This window comes from Vombatus ursinus, unplaced genomic scaffold, assembly GCF_900497805.2.
Source record: "Vombatus ursinus unplaced genomic scaffold, bare-nosed wombat genome assembly UNPS02014799.1, whole genome shotgun sequence".
Lineage (NCBI taxonomy): Eukaryota > Metazoa > Chordata > Mammalia > Diprotodontia > Vombatidae > Vombatus > Vombatus ursinus.
The window spans coordinates 33,274,163-33,299,701 of NW_020954577.1; the positions used below are offsets into that span (position 1 = coordinate 33,274,163).

Genomic DNA, 25,539 nt, shown 5'->3' on the forward strand with positions numbered 1-25,539 from the left:
AGATAGATAGATAGATAGATAGATAGATAGATAGATAGATAGATAGAGCAGGCATTTATTAAACATGCGCTATGTACCAGGCACTGTGCTAAGTGCTAGGGATACAAATACAAGCAAACAAAATATGCCTTAACCTCAAGAAGTTTAATGAGGGGAGGCAATACATGAAGGAGTTCTGGAAAAGGTGCTGGGAAATGGGGGATTCATTTGGCAATATAGTGAAAAGATGCCTAGGAAACAATGTGTATATCTGTACCCCAGAAATATAAAGTAAAATCTCACATTATCAGGGCCAGATGATCCAAGAGCAAAGTCCAAGGTGTCAGTAAAAGGAAGATGAGGATGATGGTCTGAGAATGGAATGCAGTGTGTAGAGATGGTCAGGATGAGAGAATCGACAGAATGTAAGCTCCTTGAAGGCAAAGATAGATTCACTTTTATTTTTCTACCTTCAGTTTCTGGCATAAAGTTGGAGCTTGATAAAAACTTATTGGTATACTGAGCCATATTATATATCCCACATATCCAAAGTATGAAAGGAAGTTGAATGAGAAGAAAACTCAAAAATGGTAATTTGACTGGAGTGATTTATAGAGATTTCAGCATCACAATGACCTGTGGTCTCATTTGTGTGAATGCTTCACCCGCTGTTACAGATAGTAACATTTTTTATATCTGAGAGAAATTAAGAATTAGTAGTCATGAAATTCGTTGTCTTGCAACAAACATAGCAGTGAATCATTCTGTGATGGGTGGTATATCGTGAGGCAGATAGTCCAGCACAGGCCAAATCCCTGAAGCCTTTCTAGCCTGATTGAATCTAGAAGAGCTTGTGTTCTTTTGCTGTAACTTTCAACAAAGCAGAGGCACCCCTATACTATGATGAGACAACAGAGGGGACATCGTTGGAAGATAGTGCTGCACATGATATATGTGTCCAGGAAGAACTATGGCAAAGCACTCTTAGGAAAACTAGCCCTATGTTCCCATTATTTCCATAAGAATGTGTCCTGACTTGGAGATACTTGATCTGCCCTTGGAAGGAGGATGAGCTTCTTTCTAGGAAGAAGTGAGGCAAAAGTAGGAGACAGGTGATGTAAGAGCAAGGGGATGGAATCTGGATTGTCATAAAAAGCAAACAGCAGCCAGTCCAGTTTGGCAGGAACCTAGAGCATGAGAAAGTGTGGAAGCCTTTGCTGAATCTTCTGGGTGTTAGCATTCTCCTTTGGCAAACTACCATGTATTCATTTTTCTTTATATTTCATTCACCCTGAAACATACATGATGTTTCCTCCATTAGAATATAAGTTCCTTTGGGGCAGGACTAATTCTGTTTTTGGCTTTGCAACTCCACTGCTTAGCATAGTCCCAGCAGATGCTTGACAAATAATTATTGATAAAATAATCCTAGAAAGGTAAGCTTGTATCATATTATAAGGAGTTTTAAAAGCTATTTTATCCAAAAGCAAGATACTATTGTTTTTTCTTGAGCAGAAGAGTAACATGGCCCGACTTTGACAGCCATGTAGAAAATGTATTGGAGGGGGAGAGCTAGGGGACCATGAAGAGGCTATTGCAATACTTCAGGCAAGAGGGGATGGAGGACTGAATTAGTATGATGACTATAGGGGTGGAAATTAGATGAATGAGAATGATATAGAACTTACTAGACTTCCCAACTTATTGAATCACAGACTTAATGAGCTCTAAAATCAGGAGTATAGGCTATGGGATTGATTTTTAAAGGTACTAAGGCCTAATTCCCTTGTCAAGAGAATGAATCCTTTGTAATGCGGATAAATCAATCATGTTTTGTCAATTATTTAACTTGGTTATATCAGGTTTTCTTCAAAGCAGATTGTACCCACACTTGTCGATAGGCCAAGTGAAGGATTCATTTTAGAAATTCTCAACTGAAATGCATTTGGGGATCCAATTTGGAATCCTGCTAATTATACTCTTCCAGTTCCACATGACCAAGGAACACCGAGAGGTAAACTTGGACTCTAGATACTCTAGAGAGAAGAATGAAGGGACCCTTGTTTTAGAAGGAAATTTGAGTGAAAAGGAAAAAATAAGCATAATTTGGCATGTTTGAATCCATTGAGTGTCACGTGATTTATTGCTATATAGCAGAAAATTATGGAGAGGATGAATATAGCACTTTCTCCCCGAAACTGGAAACAGCAAAATTATCCAGATTTTTACCTATGCAAGTAGTGATATTGAGGGCAAAGGTGTCTCAATGAAAGCATCTTTTTTTTTCCATTTCTCAGTCCATTTCCATTAATATTCTACAATTTTTTTTACCATTTGGAGTTGCCAGACTGTCATGTGATGTGTCAAACTGGCCAGTCTGCTTCATCATTCTTATTTATTTTCCTCTTGTCTTGTTATGGCTAGTGCAGATATCCTATATTTGCTCTGAAACCAGAAAGTGCAGAAAATCTTCCTGACTTCCACATTCTTCCTCTTTCAGACAAACACTCTGCCACTGACAACAAAGAGACATGTACATCTGTGCTTAGTAAAACTGGAAACCTCACTCCTTGCCAAGGAGTGTAATAATAGTTTATATAATATATAATTATTTTATATCATTTGATATAAATTATATAATAATATATAATAAATAACAATAATGATAGTAACCTATATTTTCTACTTTGGTCAGACCACATCTAAAGTCTTTTCAATTTTGGGTACCATAGTATAAGAAACATTTGATTGGTTGACTTTGGTAAACTGGAGTGTCCAATGAGTCTTGCTCCAATCAAGATTATGAAGATCCTTGAATCCATGACCTATGAGGAGTGGTTGAGGAACTGGGGATATTTACTGTAGAGAAAAGAAGACTTAGGGTATGTGGTCATGAAACGGGTATAGCAAAATATTTAAGGGCTGCCATGTAGAAGAAATATTCCATTTGTTTTCTTTGACCCTATAGGGCAGAATTAGAAACAGTAAGAGAAAGCTTCCAAGAGGCAAACCTAAGATTGATGTCAGTAAAATCTTTCTAACAATTATAGCTATCCAAAAGTGGAATGAGAAGCCTGGATACATAATGTATTTATTCTCATTGGACATCTTCAAGCAGAGGATAGATGGTCACTCATGCAGTTAATTATAGTGAAAATCCTTTTCACATATGGATTGGACCGGATGACTGCTAAAGTTCCTTCCAATTCTGAAATTCAGTGATATCATTAATGAAGAACCTAGAGACTGGTTTCTTTATGTACAATCCTGCCAAAATAGAACACTCTGCTTTTTCTGGTATGTCTCCAATCACCTCTTTCAAGGATTTCATAATTAATGAAAGTTTACATTGTCCCATTCAAATGCATGTAGTACAAATTTTAATTCAATTCTTGGCATCTGTTACATGATTAGAAAAAAGAAATCCTACTAGAAAAGTGATATAGTGAATAGAAATGCTCTAGCTTTCTATTTGGATTATATAAATCAGCATGAGATAGTGGATTGGGGGCCAGTCTGAGAGGTGTGCAGTTTTCTGATATATCCTAGCTATGTGCCCAAGGGCAAACGGATTCTACTCATCCTGCCTTAGAAGTATCTTTAGGACTAGAAGTCACAGGCTACCCACTTGCTGATCTTCACAAGTGCTAAGTCCAAGAATCTTGTCACTGGATCATAAAGTCTCACCACCAAAGGATCCTTTACCAGCTCTGTGGTACTGTGTGCCTGTGTGACAATAATTGTCATACTCTGTGTGCCTGTCATGACAGTAATTGCACAACCTGAGCATGAGACCTAGAAAGATTTTTTGACAATGTTACAAGGCATTCTATAGTTTATTCCATTCTACCTGCCTGGGCAAGTCACTTAACCTCTGTTTGCCTTAATCCATTGGAGAAGGAAATGGCAAACCACTCCAGTATCTTTGCCAAGAAAACCCCATAAACAGAAAATTCAGCTCAACAAACATAAAGTTTTGTTGTGTACTAGGCACTACACAGTTTACAGTGCTAGACACTGGAAATACAGAGACAAAAACAGAATAGTCACTAGTCAAAGAGCTTGAATTCCACTGGAAGGTCCCAACATACACATGAGTAAGTAAAAATGAATGACATATTAAGTCAAATCAAATCATTTCAAGAGGGAGAGTGTGCCAGAAACTGGGGGAATCAGGAAAGATCTCCTATAGCAAGTGACCCCTGAACTGAGATTACAAAAAGCTAAGGGTATTGCAAGATGAACATGAGCAGGGGGGACATTTCATAAAGATTGTAAGTAAGATAAAGAGGTTTCAAGTGAGTCAGGGATATGAAGACTAATATTGGGGCACAAAAAGGAAAATTAATATAGAAGCATAATCAGCCTTGGTAATGAAAAGGCTTCAATACCTGATTCAGGCCTTTTGACTCCCATCATCCCATTCTGGCATATTGAGAAGCAAGACTGCAAAACCCTGGATTTTCTTTTTTTCTTTCTTTTTTTTATATTATGGTAATTTTTATTTATTTTTTTTTTGTCTTCAACATTTACTTCCACAAGATTTTGAGTTCCAAATTTTTGCCCCATCTTGCCCCTCCTCCCACCCCAAGATGGCATGCACTCTGAATACCCCTTCCCCTAGTCTGCCTTCCTTTCTATCTCTCCCCTCACCTTCTCTTAACCCCTTCCTCTTCAATTTTCCTGTAGGGCAGGATGGATTTTGGTACCCCATTTCCTGTATTTCTTATTTCCCAGTTGCATGTGAAAACAATTTTTTTAAATGTATGTTTTTAAAACTTTGGGTTCTGAATTTTTCTCCCTTCCTCCTTCCCCACCCACCCTCATTGATAAGGCAAGCAACTAAATATAGTTTATATATGTGCAGTTATGCAAAACACTTCCGTAGTAGACATGTTATGAAAAACTAACTCTATTTCCCTTAATCCTATCCCCGCCATTTATTCTATTCTTTCTTTTGACCCTGACCCTTCTCAGAAGTACTTGCTTCTGATTACCCCCTTTCCCAATCTGCCCTTCTCTCTATCATCCTTCTACTCCCTTGTTCCCCCCCCCCATTTTCCTGTAGGGTAAGACAGATTTCCATACCCAATTGAGTGTGTATGTTATTTCCTCCTTAAGTAAAATTCTATGAGAATAAGATTCACTCTTTCCCTCTCACCTTCCCCTGTTTCCCCTCCACTGTAAGAGCCTTTTCTTTTCTGTTTTTTTTTTTTGTGGGATAATTTACCCCATTTGACCTCTCCCTTTCTCTTTCTTCTGGTATAATCCTCTCTCACCCCTTAATTTTATTCTCCAGATATGACCCCTTCATTTTCAACACACCCTGTGCCCTTTAACTATCTATCTATCTATCTATCTATCTATCTATCTATCTATCTATCTATCTATCTATCTATCTATCCATCTTTCCATCTATCCATCTATCCATCCATCTATCTATCTATATATCTATATCTATATCTATATATATGCACATATAATTTTTCCCCTCCAACTACTCTAATACTGACAAAGGTCTCATGAGTTACAAACATCATCTTTCCATGCAGAAATGTGAACAGTTCAACCATAATAAGTCTCTTATGATTTTCTCTTTCCTGTTTACCTCTTCATGTTCCACTTGAGTCTTGTATTTGAAAATCAAATTTTCTATTCAGCTCTGGTCTTTTCATCAAGAAAGCTTGAAAGTCCTCTATTTCACTGAATGACTATTTTTCTCTTGTGGGATTATACTTAGTTTAGCTGGGGAGGTGATTCTTGGTTGTAATCCTATCTCCTTTGCCCTCCGGAATATTATATTCCATGCCCTGAAGTCCCTTAATGTAGAAGCAGCTAAATCTTGTGTTATCCTGATTGTATTTCCACAATACTTGTATCGTTTCTTTCTGGCTGCTTGTAATATTTTCTCCTTGACCTGGGAACTCTGGAATTTGGCTACAATATTCCTAGGAGTTTTCCTTTGGGGATCTCTTTCAGGTGGTGATCGGTGGATTCTTTCAATTCCTATTTTCCCTCTGGTTCTAAAATATTAGGGCAATTTTCCTGAATAATTTTTTGAAAGATGATGTCTAGGCTCTTTTTATGATCATGGCTTTCAGATAGTTCAGTAATTTTTAACTTCTCTCTCCTGGATCTATTTTCCAGGTCAGTTGTTTTTCCAATGAGATATTTCACATTGTTTTCTAATTTTCATTCATTCTAATTTTACAGTGTCTTGATTTCTCATAAAGTCACTAGCTTCCAATTGCTCTGTTCTAATTTTTAAGGAAGTATTTTCTTCAGTAAACTTTTGGACTTCCTTTTTCATTTGGCCAATTTTGCTTTTTAGGGCATTCTTCTCCTCATTGGCTTTTTGGACCCCTTTTGCCATTTGGGTTAGGCTATTTTTTAAGGTGTTATTTTCTTCAGTATTTTTTTGGGTCTCCTTTAGCAAGCTGTTAACTTGTTTTTCATGATTTTCTTGCAAAACTCTCAGTTTTTCCTCTACTTCTCTTGCTTCTCAAAATCCCTTTTGAGCTCTTCCAAGGCCTGGCATTGATTCATATTCTTCTTGAAGGCTTTGGATTTAGGAGCTTTGACTTTGTTTTCTGCTTCTGGTTGTGTGTTTTGATATTCTTTGTCACCAAAGTAAGATAATATAGTCTGACTCTTTTTGTGCTGCTTACTCATGATCCCAGACAATTACTCGAGTTTTAAACTCTTTGTTAAGGTAAAAGTCTGTTTCCAATGTGGAGAATGTACTGTCCCAAGCTTCGGGAGTTTGTACAGCTGTTTTCAGAGATACTTCTAGGGACCTGAAAATTTTCAGTTCTTCCAAGGTGCTATGATAAGGGGCAAGGTGTTTCCTCTCCACCACCACAACAAGCTCCACCACACCAGTGTTCATTCTAGCCCCAGGACCGCCCCTCAGAACTGTGACCCAGATCCAGGCATGAGCAGAGCAAGAGATTCCTGCCTCAGCACTGGCAAAGAGATCCCTGAAATCCCCCTCTGATCAGCCACTTGATTCCCCCTCAGTCTGTGGGCCAGAAGCTCAGGAAACATCCATGGCCCCAGGGAGTGGCTGAGACCTAGCTCCTTCACTCACCACAGTCACAGAGTTTTCCCACTGACCTTCTAAGTTGTCTTTGGTGTTCCTGGGTTGAGAAGTCTGGAAACCACCACAGCTGCCTGTGATTCAGCCCTCTGAGGCCTTCTCCAGGGTCGCTGCAGCCTGCACACCCACGCCGAACTGTGCTCCTCTCCCCACTCGGCACGATATACCTTTCCAATCAACCATCCAAGCTGTCTTTGGCTGGAAATTTGTTTCACTCTGTCTTTTTGTGGGTTCTGCTGCTTTAGAATCTGTTTAGAGCCATTTTTTATAGGTATTTGGAAGGGTTTGGGGGGAGAGCTCAAACAAGTCACTGCTTTCCCTCCACCATCTTGGCTCCTCCCCTGGAATAATCAAAACCCTGGATTTTCCTCTCTAGCTTTTAGACTTCCATAGCTGTACCTTTACATTAGCATGCATACAAATAATTAATGAGCTGAGTCTTTAAAAGGCAATTTGTTCTTTTAAACAGGTTAAACATGCCCTAAGTATTTATATCCACACAGTTTTGCGTAGCAAACTTTTTCTTCCATAGACAAATACTGAGGTAAAAATCTGTCAAAGTCAGAACAAATTCACAAAACTGGAATTGGTAAAACATAAGTTAATAAAATTTTCATTGTATTTGCAAACTGCCAAAGACCATGGTACAATCAAAATTAAGAGTCATGTCTTAGGGTGATTTTTGGAATTTCTTAAAAGGTGAAATATAAGACAGAAAATCTATTAAGTACTGGTTAGAGAAGACTGTTTTGCTCGTCAGCTATTTACTCAGTCTTCATTACATTTAGTACTATGACTCTCTCTCTGTCTGTCTCTGTCTCCTCTCTGTGTTTTTCTCTTTCTCTTTCTCTATCTCTGTCTCTGTTTCTCTGTCTTTCTGTCTCTCTTTCTCTCTCTCTGCCTCTACTTTTAAAATAAAATTATTTACTCATAGAAAGTAATGGTTCTAGCCTGAATACACAGAAAAAAAGATGTTTTCAGGAAAATAGTTCATTCCTGCTCTAAATTGACTAATTATTGAGAAGAGTAATTGGTGGTCAAGTTTTATATAGTATAACTAAATGTCATTAAACTCAGATAATAATAATATTAAATAGAACTTATGTAGCACTTCAAGATTTGCAAATTGATTTTGATCTCATTAGAGCTTCACAATAACCCTTTGAGATAGCTGTTTATTAGTAGTTGCATTAGTATTTTATAGGTGAGAAAACAGAGATAGAGAGAGGTTCAGTGGCTTGCCTAAAGCCACACTGCTAGTGTTTAGGGCAGAATTCACACTCAGGTCTTCAGAACTCCAAGGCCAAGTCTTTATATCACTGTACCACCTACATAACAGAAAATAGTTTACATTTTTACAGAAAAGCTGTGTAAAAAGTGGAAAGAATATTTGATGACTTGCCCTGAGCACTGGCTATGTTACCCTGGGAAAGTTATTTGAAATCTCAGTACCTCCAGACAACTCTATAAGACTCAATTGCAAAGCTGGTACAGATCTGGACTGTCTCTTAGAGAGAGTTCCTCCTTGGTAGTTCCTTACACAGATAAAATCAGAGATCCAAGTCCACACACACCCCAAATGAAGAGTTTTATAGTCAGAATAATACAGTTCAAATCCTTATTCTGTTACTGTCGGGCAAGTCACTAATTTTCTCTGAGCCTCAGTTTCTTTATCTATAAAAAAGACAATAATATTTGTACTCCCTACCATTCAGAATTGTTTTTGTAAAGCATAAGATTCTATACAAATGTGAGTTAGCATCATCATCTTTATTTTCTCATTGCTTTGTGATCTATAAAGCATTTTAACTAATTTATTGAGGACCTACTATGTGACTAGAGTGTTATACCCTCAAGAAGTTTGCTCATTTGATCTTCACAACAACTTTGTGAAAAAGGAAGGACAATTATGATTTCCGTTTTATAAGTGAGGTAAGTAAGGTTCAAGAATTTGAAAAGACTCTGAAGGTCATGTGGATAGTAAGTGGCCAAACTCTTGTGTTCTAACTCCAAATCCCAAGCTTTTTAAACCTAGTGCTCCCTATTATTTTACAAATAAAGGAACCCAAAGGCTAGAAAAGTGAAATGATGTCACAAAGTAGGTGAGAACAGAGTTTGGATAAGCTACACCTCCTGAGTGGTCTTGCTACTGATCCATGTCTTTCACCTTTATTGTTGTCTTTTTGCCCCCTTCATCACTCCTAAGATTTGTCTCTTTTTCAGGCTCTGCCTGCCTGGCCTACTGTATGTTTTCTAACCACATGATTGATTTGGCTCAGATAGTCTCAAATTTTAGCTAGAGCTGAAATTAGCAGAGAAATATCCTGAGCTCAGTAAAGTGGACTGAGTGATCTACTTTATAACACAGTCTATCTGATGACCATTGACACTGCAGGATATTACTCAAATCAGTTTCAGTCAGGGACATTTGATTTCCTCAAATTCCTCGCTGTATATCTCTAAGTTTAAGGAAGATCCTCTAAAAGATAAAGGTACAGGGCAATCACTAGTATAAAAATGTTAAGGAAATTTCTCCTGATTTTCAATATTATCAGAAATCCAGTTCAGAATCTAGTGCTGCCATTAACATTTTTTTCCTACATAATGGACATAGAAATCTGCATTTAAACTGAGACATTGTGGCTTGCTTTTTTTTTTCTTCTCAATCTAGTTTTAGAGAGGCAGTATGGTAGACTAGATAGCACAATAGACCCACAGTCAGCGAGAACTTGATTAAAATTCTGCCACAGAAAATTGCTAGTGTGTTACCCTGGGCAAGTCATCTAAATTATCATCCTTAGTTTCTTCATCTGTTATAAAGGAATAATCATAGCACCTACCTCACAGGGCTGTTGTGTAGACCAAATGAGATAGCCTGTGTAAAGCAGCTAGGTGGCACAGTAGATAGAGTGCTGGGCCTGGAGTCAGGAAGAACTGAGTTCAAATCTGGCCTCAGACACTTAATAGCCATGTGACAGCAGACAAGTCACTTAACCCCTCTTTGCCTAAGTTTCCTTGTCTAGAAAATGAGCCGGGGAGAGAAATAGAAAACAATTCCAACATCTTTGCCAAGAAAACCCCAAATGGAGTTACAAAGAGTTGAAAACAACTGAAACGACTGAACAACAACAAAAAATATAAAGCCTAAGTAAAGATTCTAGCCACCATATAAAACTGAATGAGTGATGATGATGATGATGATGAAGATGATGTCCCCATGAGTCATCTACTTACAGAGGATGGAAGAGCCAAACTTAATTGTTTATCTCATATAGAGAAAAGAATTCACCTCATTAGAAGGATTTTTCATGTATCAGGGTGTGCTCAGTATGGGACAGTCCCTTAAAATAAAGTGTCCCAACATCAAGCAGAGATCAAAGAAATAAATTTAATGGAAATGAAGAAAGTAAGAATGATGCCGATAAATTCTATGTTTCTATGAATGACTGATTTCCAAAGGCAGCATTTGAATTGATGATGCAAAGAGATTCAAGTGAGCTAAACATCTGTGAATCTTAGTAACTTACCTTTAAAATCAGGGATTTTTTTCTTTAGAGTTATGTTAGTTGAAGGTAGCTCTTACGGTTTTTTTTTCCCCTTAGGGTGAGGAGAAGGTAACTCATTAAATTAAATGAATCTTTTTTTTCCCATTTGCAGGGTCTTCATTTTGGTGCCTCTTAGACATTGTCCCTATCAAAAATGAGAAAGGAGACGTGGTACTTTTCCTGGCCTCATTCAAGGATATAACAGACACAAAAGTGAAGCTGACTCCAGAAGACAAAAAGGAAGGTTTGTGCAGTTTTTTTGGAAAACATTGACAGATGGAATGCATTTTGAGACTGTTTACTATGGGGAATATAATTTTAGTACATCAATGATAAATATGCACAACTGTTTACTGTGAATGTTCAGTCTCCTCATAATCAGTGAATTATGGGATTATGCAGTAGATTTAGAGTTGGGAGGTACCATAGAGGTCATCTGGTCCAACCCCTTCTTTATAGAAATGAGAAAACTGAGGCCCATGGAGGTGAAGTGACTTGTCCAAGGTCACACAGGTAGTAAGAGTTAGAGCTGAGATTTGAGTCCAATGAATATTCCACTTCATCTTGTAGGTATAGAAAACAAGAGGATTAAAAGAACTATCTGTGGACTCTATTTAACATATTCTAAATCAAAACTAACCTTAAGAGAACTGTCTTCATTTCATTGGAGAAATAGACCCAATTTAAATAGATATTGGAGTCTAAGGGAGACCAAGGTGGCATCCTATTCACAATAATGGAGATTTGTTTCCTTTGCCATTGGAAGTAATTGGGAGGAGATACAGTACTGGCATTTGTAATAATTTGGGACCATTGGGAAAACCTTTCAACAGTTTTCACTGAGGTTCTGTCCAGGACTTTGTGGATTTTCCTTATGTCATCATTTTCTTTAGCTCAATAAGCGGATCACTGGTTTTGCTGCCAGCCAAGGAATTTGCCTTTTAAATAAATGCTGATGATGCATCTTTCTAAAGCTAAAAGTTTGTGTTCCATTCAGGTATACTAGTAAACCCAGTGAGAGGTAAGAGTTTTCCATAGGGGCCCTTGAATGGGCCAGCTACTGACCTATCAAAGACTCCACTTTCTCCACCTCTAGTTCTCCCTAGATAAAGATAAAATGTATTTGTTTTCTTATGCTTTATACTACCTGTGAATAAGACATCCCCTCCCCCCCCAGAAAAGTCTTTCAGTTATTATATCCATTTCTTTGTCTTTCCTCAAGCTTAGGCAATTTTAGGAAAATATTCTTAAAGGCACGTGTATGTGTGTGTGTGTGTGTGTGTGTGTGTGTGTGTATTTCTGATGTTCTCATCCTCATAGATTTAAGATTGGAAGAGACTTTAGAGGGCACCTAATCTAACTCCCTTATCATCATTTTACATATGAGGAAATCAAAGTGATCTTCAAATGAAGATATAATCATATTGTCCCTCCTACCCCAATTCAATATACTCCAGTGATGCCCTGTTGACTCCAAGATCAAATATAAAATCCTCTATTTAGCTTACAAAACCCTTCATAGACTGGCCCTTTTCTACATTTTCAGTCTTCTTAGACCCTATTCCTTTGTACATAATCTCATATCCAGTAAGACTGGCCTCTTTCTGTTTCTCACAAGATACTCCCATCTCCTGACTGCAGCATTTCACTGGCTTTTCTCCATGCCTGGAATTCTCTCCCTCTTCATCTATACCTTCTCGTTTCACTGGCTTCCTTCAAGGCTCACCTTCTGCAACAAGCCCTCACCAGACCCCTTTAAGGTTCTGAGATGATGTTCAATTTATCCTCAACACATCTTGATTATACATGGTTGTTTCATGTTGCCTTCCCTATTAGGCTGTGAGCTAATTCAGAGCAGAGACTGATGGTTTGTTTTGCCTTTCTTTGTGTCCTTGGTGTTTAGCACAGTGCCTGGCACCTAGTAGGCACTTCACAAATGCTTCTTGACTTCCTTTTCACTGTGACCCAGAAAGGTTAATTGATCTTCCCAAGGTCATGAAGGTAGTATGGATCAAGACTTTGAACCCAGGCTCTCCAACTCCACATCCAGCACTCTCTATTGGATGGGAATCTGTTCTGCATTATATAGTCCTAAGCACCACCCCACCCTCCCCAAGCTTTCATTAAAAGCAATTGAACAACCATTCTGTGTCCTAGGAGATAAGAGCTCTTTAGACAAATGAGGAAGGACAGATTTAGAAATGTCTAAAGGGTTATCTTTCTGCCATCCTTCTTCATTTTTGCAAATGAGGAATTTGGAAAGCCAATAGTTGAGAAGAGACTGGGTAGACATACAAAGCACTTACCTATTTTCTCCCACTATCTGCTAGTCCTGGGCTCTAATTTACCAACAGATTGCTAGAGTAATATCATTGACCTGCTTCACAGGAAGAATACTTGGTGTATTAGCTTCCAAAGACAAATATAACCATTATTTGTAAGCCCAGTGGGGTTCAGCTGATGTGCCAAAGGGGATGCTCTTCAGAAGAGGGCTGCTTGTTTACATGAACAGATTTTGACATGGGGGTTGCTAGCAACTTTGAAAACATGCTCTGACTGCTGGAAAGAATATTTCTTTTTCACTTCTAAAGAGAGATGTGAGTCTTTGACTTCAATGGGAGGTTCAGAATTATCGAATGGGTTTATTTAATATGGTGTAATCACCCTCCCTGTAGCTTTTTATTTATTTTTTCTTTTTTAAAGTAAAAATGTTCTGGAAAAAGCTTAGGTGTTTCTATATTAAGAAGGTATGGATAGGGACTGGTACCTGTGATATCATTTGTATAGGCATTCATTATTGGTTTTGTTGTTGTTCAGTTGCTTCAGTCATGTCTTGACTCTTCATGACTACACTTGCGGTTTTCTTGGCAAAGATACTGAAGTGTTTGCCATTTCCTTCTCCAGCTCATTTTACAGATGAGGAAACTGACGCAGAGTTAAGTGGCTTGCCCAGTGTCACACAATTAGTAAGTGTCTGAGGCCTGATTTGAACATGAAGATGAGTCTTCCTGATTTCAGACCAGCACTCTATCCACTGGGCCAACAGGCATTCATTTTTACAGGCAGCTAAATGTCAGTGTATAAAGCACAGGCCTTGGAATTATGAAGACATTAGTTCTAATCCTGCTTCAGATACTCCCAAGTTGTAAAAACCTAGACAAATCACTTAATCTCTCTTTGCCTCAGTTTCCTTTTTTCTTTTTTTTCTTTTTAACATGTGTTTTTAAAGCTTTGGGTTACAAATTTTCTCCCTTCCTCCCTCCCCACCCATCCTCATTGAAAAGGCAAGCATCTTGATACAGGTTATAGATGTGTAGTCATGCAAAACACTTCCATAGTAGTCCTGTTGTGAAAAACTAAGTATATTTCCCTTCATCCTATCCTACCCCCCATTTATTCTATTCTCTCTTTTGACCCTGTCCCTCCTCAGAAGTGTTTGCTTTAATTATGCCCTCCCCCAATCTGCCTGCCCCTCTATCAACCCCCTGCTCTCTTGTCCCCATTTCCCCTTATTTTTCTGTAGGGTAAGATAGAGTTCCATACCCCGTTGTGTATGTTATTTCCTCCTTAGGCCAAATCCTATGAGAATAAGATTCACCCATTCCTTCTCACCTTCCCCCATCTCCCCTCCACTGTAAAAGCCTTTTCTTGTGTGTTTCATGTGAGATAATTTACCCCAGGAATGCTTGAAAGTCCCCTATTTTATTGAATGACCATTTTTCCCGTGAAGGATTAAACTCACTTTTGTTGGGTGTGTGATTCTAGGTTGTAGTCCCAACTCCTTTGCCCTCCAGAATATCATACTCCATGCCCTCTGGACCCTTAATGTAGAAGTTGCTAAATCTTGTGTTATCCTGATCGTGTTTCCACAGTACTTGAATTGTTTCTTTCTGGCTGCTTGTAATATTTTCTCCTTGACCTGGGAATTCTGGAATTTGGCTACAATATTCCTAGGAGTTTTCCTTTGGGGACCTCTTTCAGGAGGTGATCGGTGAATTCTTTCAATTTCTATTTTACCTTCCGGTTCTAAAATTTCAGGGCAGTTTTCCTGGATAATTTCTTGAAAGATGATGTCTAGGCTCTTTTTTTGATCATGACTTTCAGATAGTCCAATAATTTTAAGTTATCTCTCCTGGATCTATTTTCCAGGTTAGTTGTATTTCCAATGAGATATTTCACATTCTCTTGTATTTTTTCATTCTTTTGGATTAGTGTTACAGTGCCTTGATTTCTCAAATTGTCACTAGCTTCCAATTTCTCCATTCTAATTTTTAAGAAAGTATTTTCTTCAGTAAGCTTTTGAATTTCCTTTTCCATTTGGCCAATTTTGCTTTTTATGGCATTCTTCTCCTCATTGGCTTTTTGGACCTCTTTTGCCATTTGGGTTGGGCTATTTTTTAAGGTGTTATTTTCTTCAGTATTTTTTGGGATCTCCATTAGCATCACTCTCAGTTTTTCCTCTACTTCTCTTACTTGCTTCTCAAAATCCTTTTTGACCTCTTCCATGGCCTGGGAGCAATTCATATTTTTCTTGGAGGCTTTGGATTTAGGAGCTTTGGCTTTGTTGTCTTCTTCTGGTTGTATGTTTTGATCTTCTTTGTCACCAAAGTAAGATAATATAGTCTGACTCTTTTTGTGCTGCTTGTTCATGATCTCAGCCAATTACTTGAGTTTTAAACTCTTTGTTAAGGTAGGGGACTGTTTCCAGTGTGGAGAATGTACTGTCCCAAGCTTCAGGAGTTTTGTGCAGCTGTTTTCAGAGATACTTCTAGGGACCTATAAATTTTCAGTTCTTCCAAGGTACTATGATCAAGGGCGAGGTGTTTACTCCTTTCCTGGCCTGTGCTCTGGTCTATGACTGACCACAAACACTCTTTTCTGTCTTGGAACTGTGAGTATTTCCTCTTCACACCCACTACAAGCTCCACCACGCCAACATTCCTCCTCACCCCAGGACTGCCACCCAGAACTGTGACCCAGATACACACACGTGCAAAGTAAGAGAATCCTGCACCAGCAAAGAGATCCCTGCAACCCCCTTCTGATTGGCCACTCGATTACCCCTCAGTCTGTGGTCTGGAAGCTCAGAAGACAGCCTCTGCCCCAGGGCCGATCTCAGGAAATGGGGCTGGAACCCCACCGTGCTTCTCTCTCACCACCACAGAAACAGACTTTTCCCACTGACCTTCTAAGTTGTCTTTGGCCTTCATGGGTTGAGAAGTCTGGAAACCACCACAGTTGCCTGCGATTCAGTCCTCTGAGGTCTGCTCCAGGTTCATTGTGGCCTGTGCACCCACGCCAAACTGTGCTCCTCTCCCTGCCTGGCATGATATACCTTTCCAATCCACCATCCAGGTTCTATTGGACTAGAAATTTGTTTTACTCTGTCTTTTTGTGGGTTCGGCTGCTTTAGACTTTGTTTAGAGCCATTTTTATAGGTATTTGTAGGGATTTGGGGGAGAGCTCAAGCAAGTCACTGCTTTCACTCTGCCATCTTGGCTCCACCCCACTGCCTCAGTTTTCTTACCCAAAAACTGGAGATAATAATAGTACCCACACTCTGAAAAATTTCAAGCACTATAAAAATGCTAAATGCTTTAAGGAAACATGAAATAAGGAAAATCATACTAAATGCATTTTGGCAATTTATTTGGAATTTATGATCTTAGAGAGTTTCCTGGGGTACTGAAAAGTTAAGTGACTTACCCAGCATCACACAGCCAGCAACTGTCAGAGGCTGCAACTGAAGTTAAGTCTTCCTGACTTCATGACAGCTTCTCTATTCACCACACCAAGCTTGACCTGTGTTGTCACAGAGTTTGAGAGTTTCAAGGGCCATCTGAGGCCATCTGATCTGACACGTACATGAAATGTGTCCCCACTCCAAGAAATAGCCATCTACCTTTCACTTAAGATCTACTTTGGGGTATTTCTTGATGTTAATAAGTTCAGCCTGCTGTCTTCCTTGCAACTTTCAATCTTTTCATTGCTCTGAAATTATTCCCTCCAGGGCCCAATAGCCTCTACTTTTTCCTGTTGTGATTCTATGAAATCCAGTTGTAAATATTTGTTGACCTTATTCCGACTTTGACAAATTCACAGTGTTTCCAAGTAGGATCTAACATACAGTGAGAAGAATCAAAACAGAGCATATTGTTCACATGAAACCTCCAACCTAGCAATGAAGCTAGAAGGGAACAAAGAAGGCTGCTTGTTCTTTAAAAAAAAGTAATAATAATCTCTTCACAACTACCACCACTAACATGGCACTTGGAGAACTATTCAGATGTTTTGAACATTTATCCATTCAGAAGTGGATGTTGTTGTCATATGTCAATTTCATCTTTATTTATATATGTATACATGTACAATCTATGTGTATACATATAAATATATGTATTGCATTCATATTTATGTATATATACATGCACATATTTTATACACATATACATTTATACACACATTTATACATCTGTGACAAAAGTTTTTTTTTTATCAGTGATGTTTGATACAAATATTTTCCACTCAACCATGTCTAGTGATTAACTGTGTTCATGGAAAAGCTTTTAAATTTTCTGTGATCAAAATTGTCCCTTTTGTCTTTTATAATTCCTTCTATCCCCTGTTTGGGTAAAAATTCTTCCCTTAGCCATAATTTTGAAAGATATCTCCTCCTCTTCCCCATTTTTTTCTTTGCTTTGTCTCTCCCTGGTTGATATGTCAAGGACTTGTTTGTATAATAGAAGCAATTGGAAATGTCTTTTTTATATTATTACAAACAGTTTATGTAGTATTAGAATTAATTATTCTTTGAATTTTTAATAGATTTGCTTGTAAATCCTTTTGGTCCTAAAGTGTTGTTTTGTTTTGCTTTGCTTTCCCTTTGGGAGTTCATTTATGACTTATTCAAATTATGTTTTAGTATTGGGTTATTTAAATGACCTATGTTTTATTTTGCTAATCTGGGTATTTTATATTTTTGTAAGTACTCATCTGTCTCCTCTGTGTTGTTAGCTATCTAATTGGGCAAAATAATTTCAGATAATTGACTCTTTCTACAATTGTTGTAAATTCACCTTTTATTTTTATATGAAGAATTTGCATTTCTAACTCTTCTATTTTTTAAAAATGATATGACCAGGGGCAGCTAGGTGGCACAGTGGATAGAGCATCAGCCTTAAAGTCAGAAGTACCTGAGTTCAAATCTGGCCTCAGACCAAACACTTGACACTTACTAGCTGTGTGACCCTGGGCAAGTCACTTAACCCCAACTGCCTAAAAAAAAAAACAAAGAAAAAACGATATGACCTTTTATTTACATGTCACATTTCCATTTTGAGCTTATTGTGGTATGATGTGTGAGATGCTGATCTAAAATGAATTTCCATAAAGCCCTTTTTCCAGTTTTCTGGGCTGTTATTGTCAAAAAGGCAGATTTTCCCCAAGTAATTAATATTATTGGATTCATCACACTCAGGCCAATTGTTTTTGATTTATTCTTTTTTTTAAAATTTATCTTAGATCTGACACATAATTCTGAAAGCAGATTCTCCAAGTTATTCTTTAATTTAATAGATGAAAGATTAGATACTTAGATACTTCAAGCTTGTGATATATGTTACTGGTAATGTTAAAGTTTACAGACCTCTTCTCCAGAGCCCCCAAGATTATTCTTGCTCTCCAGACTTGAAACTGAGTCAACTCTGATACCTACCTCAAACAAAAATCCAACTCCACTTCTTCACTTATTTCTGTTGTATCCTCCTTCTCCCATTCAAAATGGCCCAAAACCTTAATCCTCTTACCTCTCACTTCCAACTGGTTATTCAGTCTTTTTGATTCTTAAAAAATATCTCTTGTTTCTCACCATTCTTTTTTTCCATCTCTACTGTGACCACTGTAGTTCAGCCTATAAACTCAGAATCACTTCTAGTGCTCAGCACAATTATTTACACAGGGCTAAATGAATTGAATACCTGTGTAGTTTATAGCAACCCTCAACTGGGTTCCCCTTCTATAGCACTGGGGCCAACTAGGTATCTCAGTGGATAGATCACCTGGCCTGCAGTTAGAAAGATCTAAATTTAAATCCAGCTTCAGACACTTAGTTTTGCTGCCTCCAATTTATTTCTTTGTTTCTAATTTGTAAAATAAGGAAAATAAGTCTATTTCCCAGGGCTGTTGTGAGGATAAAATAATGTTTGTAAAGTATATTCCAAATTTTAAAACATTATATAAATTCTATTACCTTCATCATGATCATCATTATCATTATTAGTATTTTTATTATTATTATTATTAACTAGAATGTGTTCATCAAAAACAAACCATACTGGCCTAACATTTTATCTTTTCTTGACAGTTATTTGACCAGTAGCTCAAGGGAATACTGTAAATATTTTTTACTTAGATTTAGCAAGACAGTGATGAATTATCTCAGTATTTCCTATAATTATTGTGGAAAAGCTGGAAAGGAATCCTGGCTTCTGGCACAATTAGATGAATTCAGAGTTACTGGACTCAAACATTAGTTATTAATGGTTCTGTATAAACTTAGAAGGAGGTTTCATTGAGTGTTTGGCCCTATGCTTTTTTAATATTTTTTTCCAAAGACTTTGATAAATGCATAAATGGCATGCTTATGAAATACACAATTGGCACCAATCTAGGAAGGATGGCTAACACAATGAATGACAGTCAGTGCCTGAGAAAAATATTTGCTTGATGTGCTAAATTGTTGGGCTGAACTAATTAATGAAATGCAATTTAAGAAATTTAAGAAATGGAATTCACAAGCAAAAAATACAGAAGGCATAATTAGACAGTGTGTTATGTGAAAAAAATTTTCAGAGTTTTAGTGGACTGTAATCTCAATATGCACCAAAAAGGTAATATGGAAGCTAATTTTACACACACACACACACACACACACACACACACACATACCTATTTGTGTCTAATGGTAGCCATCTTTAGGGTGGGAAGGGGAAAGAAAAATATATGATAAAACAAAAGAAAAATAATGATAAAATGATAATTTTGTTGTATAATTGAAAGGAATAGCAAGTAGCACATAGTTTTCTTTTTTTTATTATGTTATAGAAATGCTTGTTTTATTCCATAAATTAAAAATTTTAAAAAAGTTGATACAATCTTAGGTTCTTTAAGAGAGGCACTAAGTTCCAAGAATAGGGAAAAGATTGTCACGTACACTGCTCTGGCAAGGACTAATCCATAGTATTGTGTTCAGTTCTCAGTGTCGGTATTTAGAAAGAAGATTGCTAACCTGGAGAGCATCCAGCAATGAGCAACCAATGTGAAGAGCATTGACTCCCTGCCATAGGAGTCAGCTGAAGGAACTGGAGAGGTTTCACTTGGAAGAAAGGAGATTCAGAGGGATGTGATGGCTTTGTCCAAATCATTGAAATGTTATTATGTGGAAAAGGCATTAATTACTTAGTATATTTGTGCCTAGAGAAGAGAACTGGGAGTAATGTGTAGGTCAATTTATACTTGACAAAGGGGAAACTTAGCAAGCAGTTGGAGCTCCCCGAAAGTAGAATGGGCTACCTTAGTTTATAATGTGTTTCACCTCATTGAACATTTTCAGGTAGAAGCTGGAAAGCTGCTTGCTTACTGGGTGTGGGGAAGTAGGGATTTATTTGGGTACTTAGGTTAAATAAGATAGATACTGAGGTTCCTTCCAATTCTGAGATTCTGAGAGTCTCTCTCTTATCTGGTCTAACATATATTGTTATTGTACAGTCATATCAGTCCTGTTCAACTCTTCATGACCCCATGTGAGGTTTTCTTGGCAAAAATGCTGGAGTAGTTTCCATTTCCTTCTCCAGCTCATTTTACAGATGCAAACTGAGGCCAACAGGGTTAAGTGATTTGCCCAGTCACACAGCTAGTAAGTGTTTGAAGCCAGATTTGAATTCAGGAAGATGAATCTTCCTGACTTCAGGGCCAGAATTATATCCCCTGTGCTACCATACTCCCTATATATCTTATAAGTCACTATTAAATTGATCTTCCTAAAATACTGCTTTGGTACTTTTCCCCAAAAACCTTCATGCCTCCCACTGTTTATAGGTAAAAATCCAAACTCCCTAGCTTAGCCACAAATTGGTTCCATATGACTTTCCAGTTTGATCTCTACCTATTCTCCTTCCTGAACCCTTTGGTACAGTTGGGCTGGTCTAATCGGTCTCTACTTAATATACCAGAGAAGCAGCATGGTAGAGTGGGAACAGCCCTGTATGCAAAGGACAGTGATCTGAGTTAAAATGCATTATCTGTCACCTCCAGTAATCTGAAAGATCTTCAGCAATTCGCTTAAGCTCTTTCATCCTCTGGAAGATGGAGTTAGACTCAAGGAACTCCAACATCCTCTCTCTCTCTCTCTCTCTCTCTCTCTCTCTCTCTCTCTCTCTCTCTCTCTCCCTCTCTCTCTCTCTGTCTCTCTGTCTCTTTCTCTGTCTCTCTGTATCTGTCTGTCTGTCTGTCTCTCTCTCTCTCTGTCTCTCATCCTACAAAGACATTGCACTTCACTTCCTTCATACTTTTGTTTCCCTCATTCCTGGCATGCCCTTTTGCTTCCTCAATTCCTATCCAAATTCCATTCCTCCTTCAAGACCCAACTGGATTCCTTCTTCCTCAAAGCTTTCCTGGGCTGCTCAAATCCACGGTGATCATTTCTTCATTTGAAGAAAGCACTTATTGTGCTATTGTAGTAGCACTTATTGTGTATCTCATATTCATAGGATCTTGTGACATTTTAAATATTGAACAACTATTTGTATTACTTTTTATTTATGTATTCATGTTTATGCCATTTATATTTAACTATATTATGAGTGCCTTAAAGGCATCCTATATGTCTACTTTCTACTACATCTTTAATAAATATAGATGATATAAATATAGATATACACATTCACAGACTCATAGGATCATAGAATATCTACAGCTGGAAAGAAATTTTAACTCCCAACTATTCTAACCCCCTTATTTAATACATGAGGAAATTGGGGCCCAGAGACATTAACTGGCTTGCCCAAAGGTATACAAGTAATAAGAGTGTCAGGGGCAAGATTTGAACCTTAGTCCTTTTACTACAGATAAAGAGCTTTTTCCACTGAACCATACATGTAATCATTGAATATTACAGCTAGAAATATTTAGTCCATTAACTTTTTTTTTCAGAAATAAGGAAATAGGCTCAGGGGAACAAAGAAACTTGCCCCTAGTAGGCACTCAACAAGTATTTGGTTAAAGAACCCCTTTTACACCGTATTTGTTTTAGCTTCCCTCTACATTTTCACCAGGCTTCTGTGCTCAGTTCAGAATCTCAGTTTTCCCATTCCCCTCCCCCCCCCCAAGAATTTTATCAGTTGCTATTTTGTTTTTCATTTACTTCACAGGAGTGTGATGGCACATGACTAGGATCTGGGCTCTTAGCCCAGTTTAGTTGATTTTGTTGTTGTTGTAGGGTATCCCAGATTTTGGTTTAAATGGATCATTTACAAGTATCCTTTGTCAAATATGTGAATAATAACACAAGTTGTTCCAGTAGAAAGAAACTTTAATTACATTTTCAAAAAAATAGATTGTTTAAACAGCAGAATTTAGAAGCTAATAAAACAATCATTAATGGTAACAATGATGGCGCTTTAAATCCTTGTGATGAAAATTTCTTGGAGATGGAGAGAGATAGTATCCTCTTTGGCTATTCCAAACAGTATCTCTGTTGTCAGATGTGTACTGTTTTCACTGATGCTTCTATGTATAAATATTCTACTCTGTGACAGAATGACAACACTTTTAGCTATTGTTGGGTAAAAATAAGAGTACTATCAGTGGGGCATTAAGAATTGGCTCTATCTTCCAACAGGCTCTTAACGGAGGAAAGGGATCTTGGAGGTTTGAGGAATGGAAGGCTTCGTTCCATTCCACTGTTTCATTATACCTCTAAATATCATTATCAAACTCAACTTTTTCTGCATCCCCTCATATCCTTAAAGACCTACCACTATATTGTACCAATATATTGTTGACTATATTTAGTTATATAGAAAATCTATCCACTCAAAGATGAGTTATATACTAGTATACTAATTTTTTCTGCCTTTCCAAATGATTGCAGCAAAATTCTCAAAACTGATAGATCTCATGCTTCTGACAGGTTATTTGGTTTCTTCTGTTCGCTCAAGACAAAAGCAACCTAACATTTATGTTAATGTCCCCATATATTTCAAAATCTGTGACTAGTATGAGTTCGAATAGCCAATTTTAACTGTAACTGAAATCTGAGCTCTTACATATCTTGGAATACACCCTTCTTGAAGTCTTTTTGCTTCTAAGGATCATTTTAGTACATTACTTACTTAGAAGATGATTCTTATTAATTCTCAATTACTGAAAATCATTTGTGATCTCATCCATGTATCTATTCCGTTAATTGACAAAACAAATTACAACTCATATGTGCCACTCTTCTTCGTGTCCTGTAATAAGTTTGCCACAGAGAATCCACCTAAAATGCATAAGGCTTTCCTCACTTTATCGTGATATCACCAGCATAACTTTTGGTCATGTGGGTGGTCTATTGGCTATCTCTTATTGCCACATGACTAATGGATTTCTTATCTATTTCTTTGATGATATCCTTTACTACTGCGAGGATGGGGATTGTTTGAATAAATGAATCAAATTACCACAATCCATATAAAGTATGTGACAAAATATTATACTCTATTAGGCAGGAATGAACTTCAATTAAATCAAATCAAAGACATTCCAACTAAGTGCAAAAAAAACCATGACCAATGAGTTTAGATCTCTCTGCTGAATCACTGGATGAGCTAGAGTGGACATTTAACAAGAGAGATATTCAGATTGCCCAAGGAAATGTGGTCATGTTTTAGGGACCACTTATAAAATTTTAAGCCAGTTCTAGACCAAGAGAAATACTTAGTTGAGTAATTTCCCATTTGTTATGAAAGCAATTTCTTGATAAGGGTGAAAGAGGAGAGTGTAAAAGCTGGCTTGAAGCTTAACATAAAAAAACTAAGATCCTGGCAGCTGGTCCCATCACTTCTTGGCAAATAGAAGGAAAAGCAATGGAAGCAATGTCAGTTTTTATATTTTTGGGCTCAAAGATCACTGCAGATGGCAACTGCAGCCATGAAATAAAAAAAAATGTTCCTTGGAAGGAAAGCTATGGCAAATCTGGACAGCATACTAAAAAGCAGAGATGTCACCTTGCTGACAGAGGTCTGTAGAGTCAAAACTTTGGTTTTTCCAGTAGCAATGTAGGGCTGTGAGACTTGAGCTATAAAGAAAACTGAGGACCACAGAATTAATGCTTTTGAATTGTGGTGCTAGAGAAGACTTTTCAGAGGCCCTTGGCCAGCAAGGAGATCAAATCAGACTTAAAGAAATTAACTCAGGCTACTCACTAGATGGTCAAATACTAAAGCTGAAGCTTAAATACTTTGGTTGCACAATCAAAAGGTGGGACTCATTGGAAAAGAACTGGATATTGGGAAAGATGAAAAGCAAAAGGAAAAAGGGACAGCCGAGGATGAGATGGATAGTATCATGGAAACAATGAACATGAACTTGGACAGACTTCAAGATACAGTGGTGGATAGAAGGGCCTGGTGTCCTCTGGTCCATTGGGGTCACAAAGAGTCAGACACAGCTGAATGACTGAACAACAACAATGAATATAATGCAACCTACTCATACCTACCATGTGCCTTATTATTGACCTCTGGGTTATGACCATTCTTTGAAGACTATAGTGTTCCCTGTTTTTGTCTGACTTTCTTCTCTCATTTTTCATAAATTCATGACATTTGTACATATTTGACATTGTTCACCACTTTCTATTCTCTGGGCTTTCATAGAAATACTTTGTCCTGGTTCTTCTTTTACCCATGTAATCACTACTTCTCAATCATTTTTCCTGACTCATTATCCAAATCATTTATTCATTAAAGAAGTGATGGAAAGGATATCATCAAAGAAATATTAGCAAGGTGGACTGAGCAAATGGCAAGAGCAGCGGATCAATAGGCAGACTACATTTTCCACTGTTATCTTTCAATGACAAGATAAATTGAAGAAGGCCCCCCAGAATGCTGAGTGGGCTTCTGTGGTAGACTTATGGGAGTTTATGGAAAAGAGCCACATAATAGTCAGTGATGGATGAATAGTAATTTAAATAATTGGACAGAATAAATACATCAATGTCATCCATTTGAATATTTGAAATCCTCAATATGTCATTAAGAGAATTCTCCTAAGTAGATAAGAGATGTTTAGGCTCTAATTTTAATATTGGATTAGCCAGAAGCACTGAGTGATCAAACAACATTGAAGGACAATTTTAGTATTCATACTATTAGGACATTGTCCTAATAGCCAAGTTGATTTGATCAGTATATATGGAATTTGATGAGTATGATTATAAATGTAAATGGAGATGAAATGTTCTTTGGATATGGAAAAAAGTAGAATGACTTTATGAAGGACTTAGAGAAAGGGTGCAAGTACAAAGACTTTTGAGCTAAGAAAATCTGGCAACAATTTGATTACATTAGCAGAAGAGGAGTTTTCATAGAAGAGAGAGTGACTACAGACATAAAATCTGATCAAGGAATAAATAAAAGTGTTGGGGAAGGAAAGAGAAGCCCATCTGAATTCCAAATGATGACAAGAAACAACATAGTGGATACTTTACCGAACTTGTAGATAAAGGTGCTAAGTCCATCAGATATGGGAATTTTACAACTTTCCAAAGCATCGATATGAATGAGGAAGCAGGCCTTTCAATGGAAACTGGAGCAAAAAGTCTCCCTACATATCATGCCATTATGTCCAACTCAGTGGAATGGGAAATTGAGC

At 37.5% G+C, this 25,539-nt stretch overlaps 1 protein-coding gene across 1 annotated transcript in view; it reads left to right on the forward strand.

The window, feature by feature from the left end:
- The window catches only part of KCNH8 (potassium voltage-gated channel subfamily H member 8), a 406,714-nt gene that overhangs the window by 132,859 nt on the left and 248,316 nt on the right, over positions 1-25,539 (forward strand). Inside the window, exon 3 of the mRNA XM_027872528.1 lies at positions 10,736-10,867. Coding sequence (XP_027728329.1) covers positions 10,736-10,867 — 132 coding nt within the window. The remainder of the gene's footprint in view (positions 1-10,735; positions 10,868-25,539) is intronic.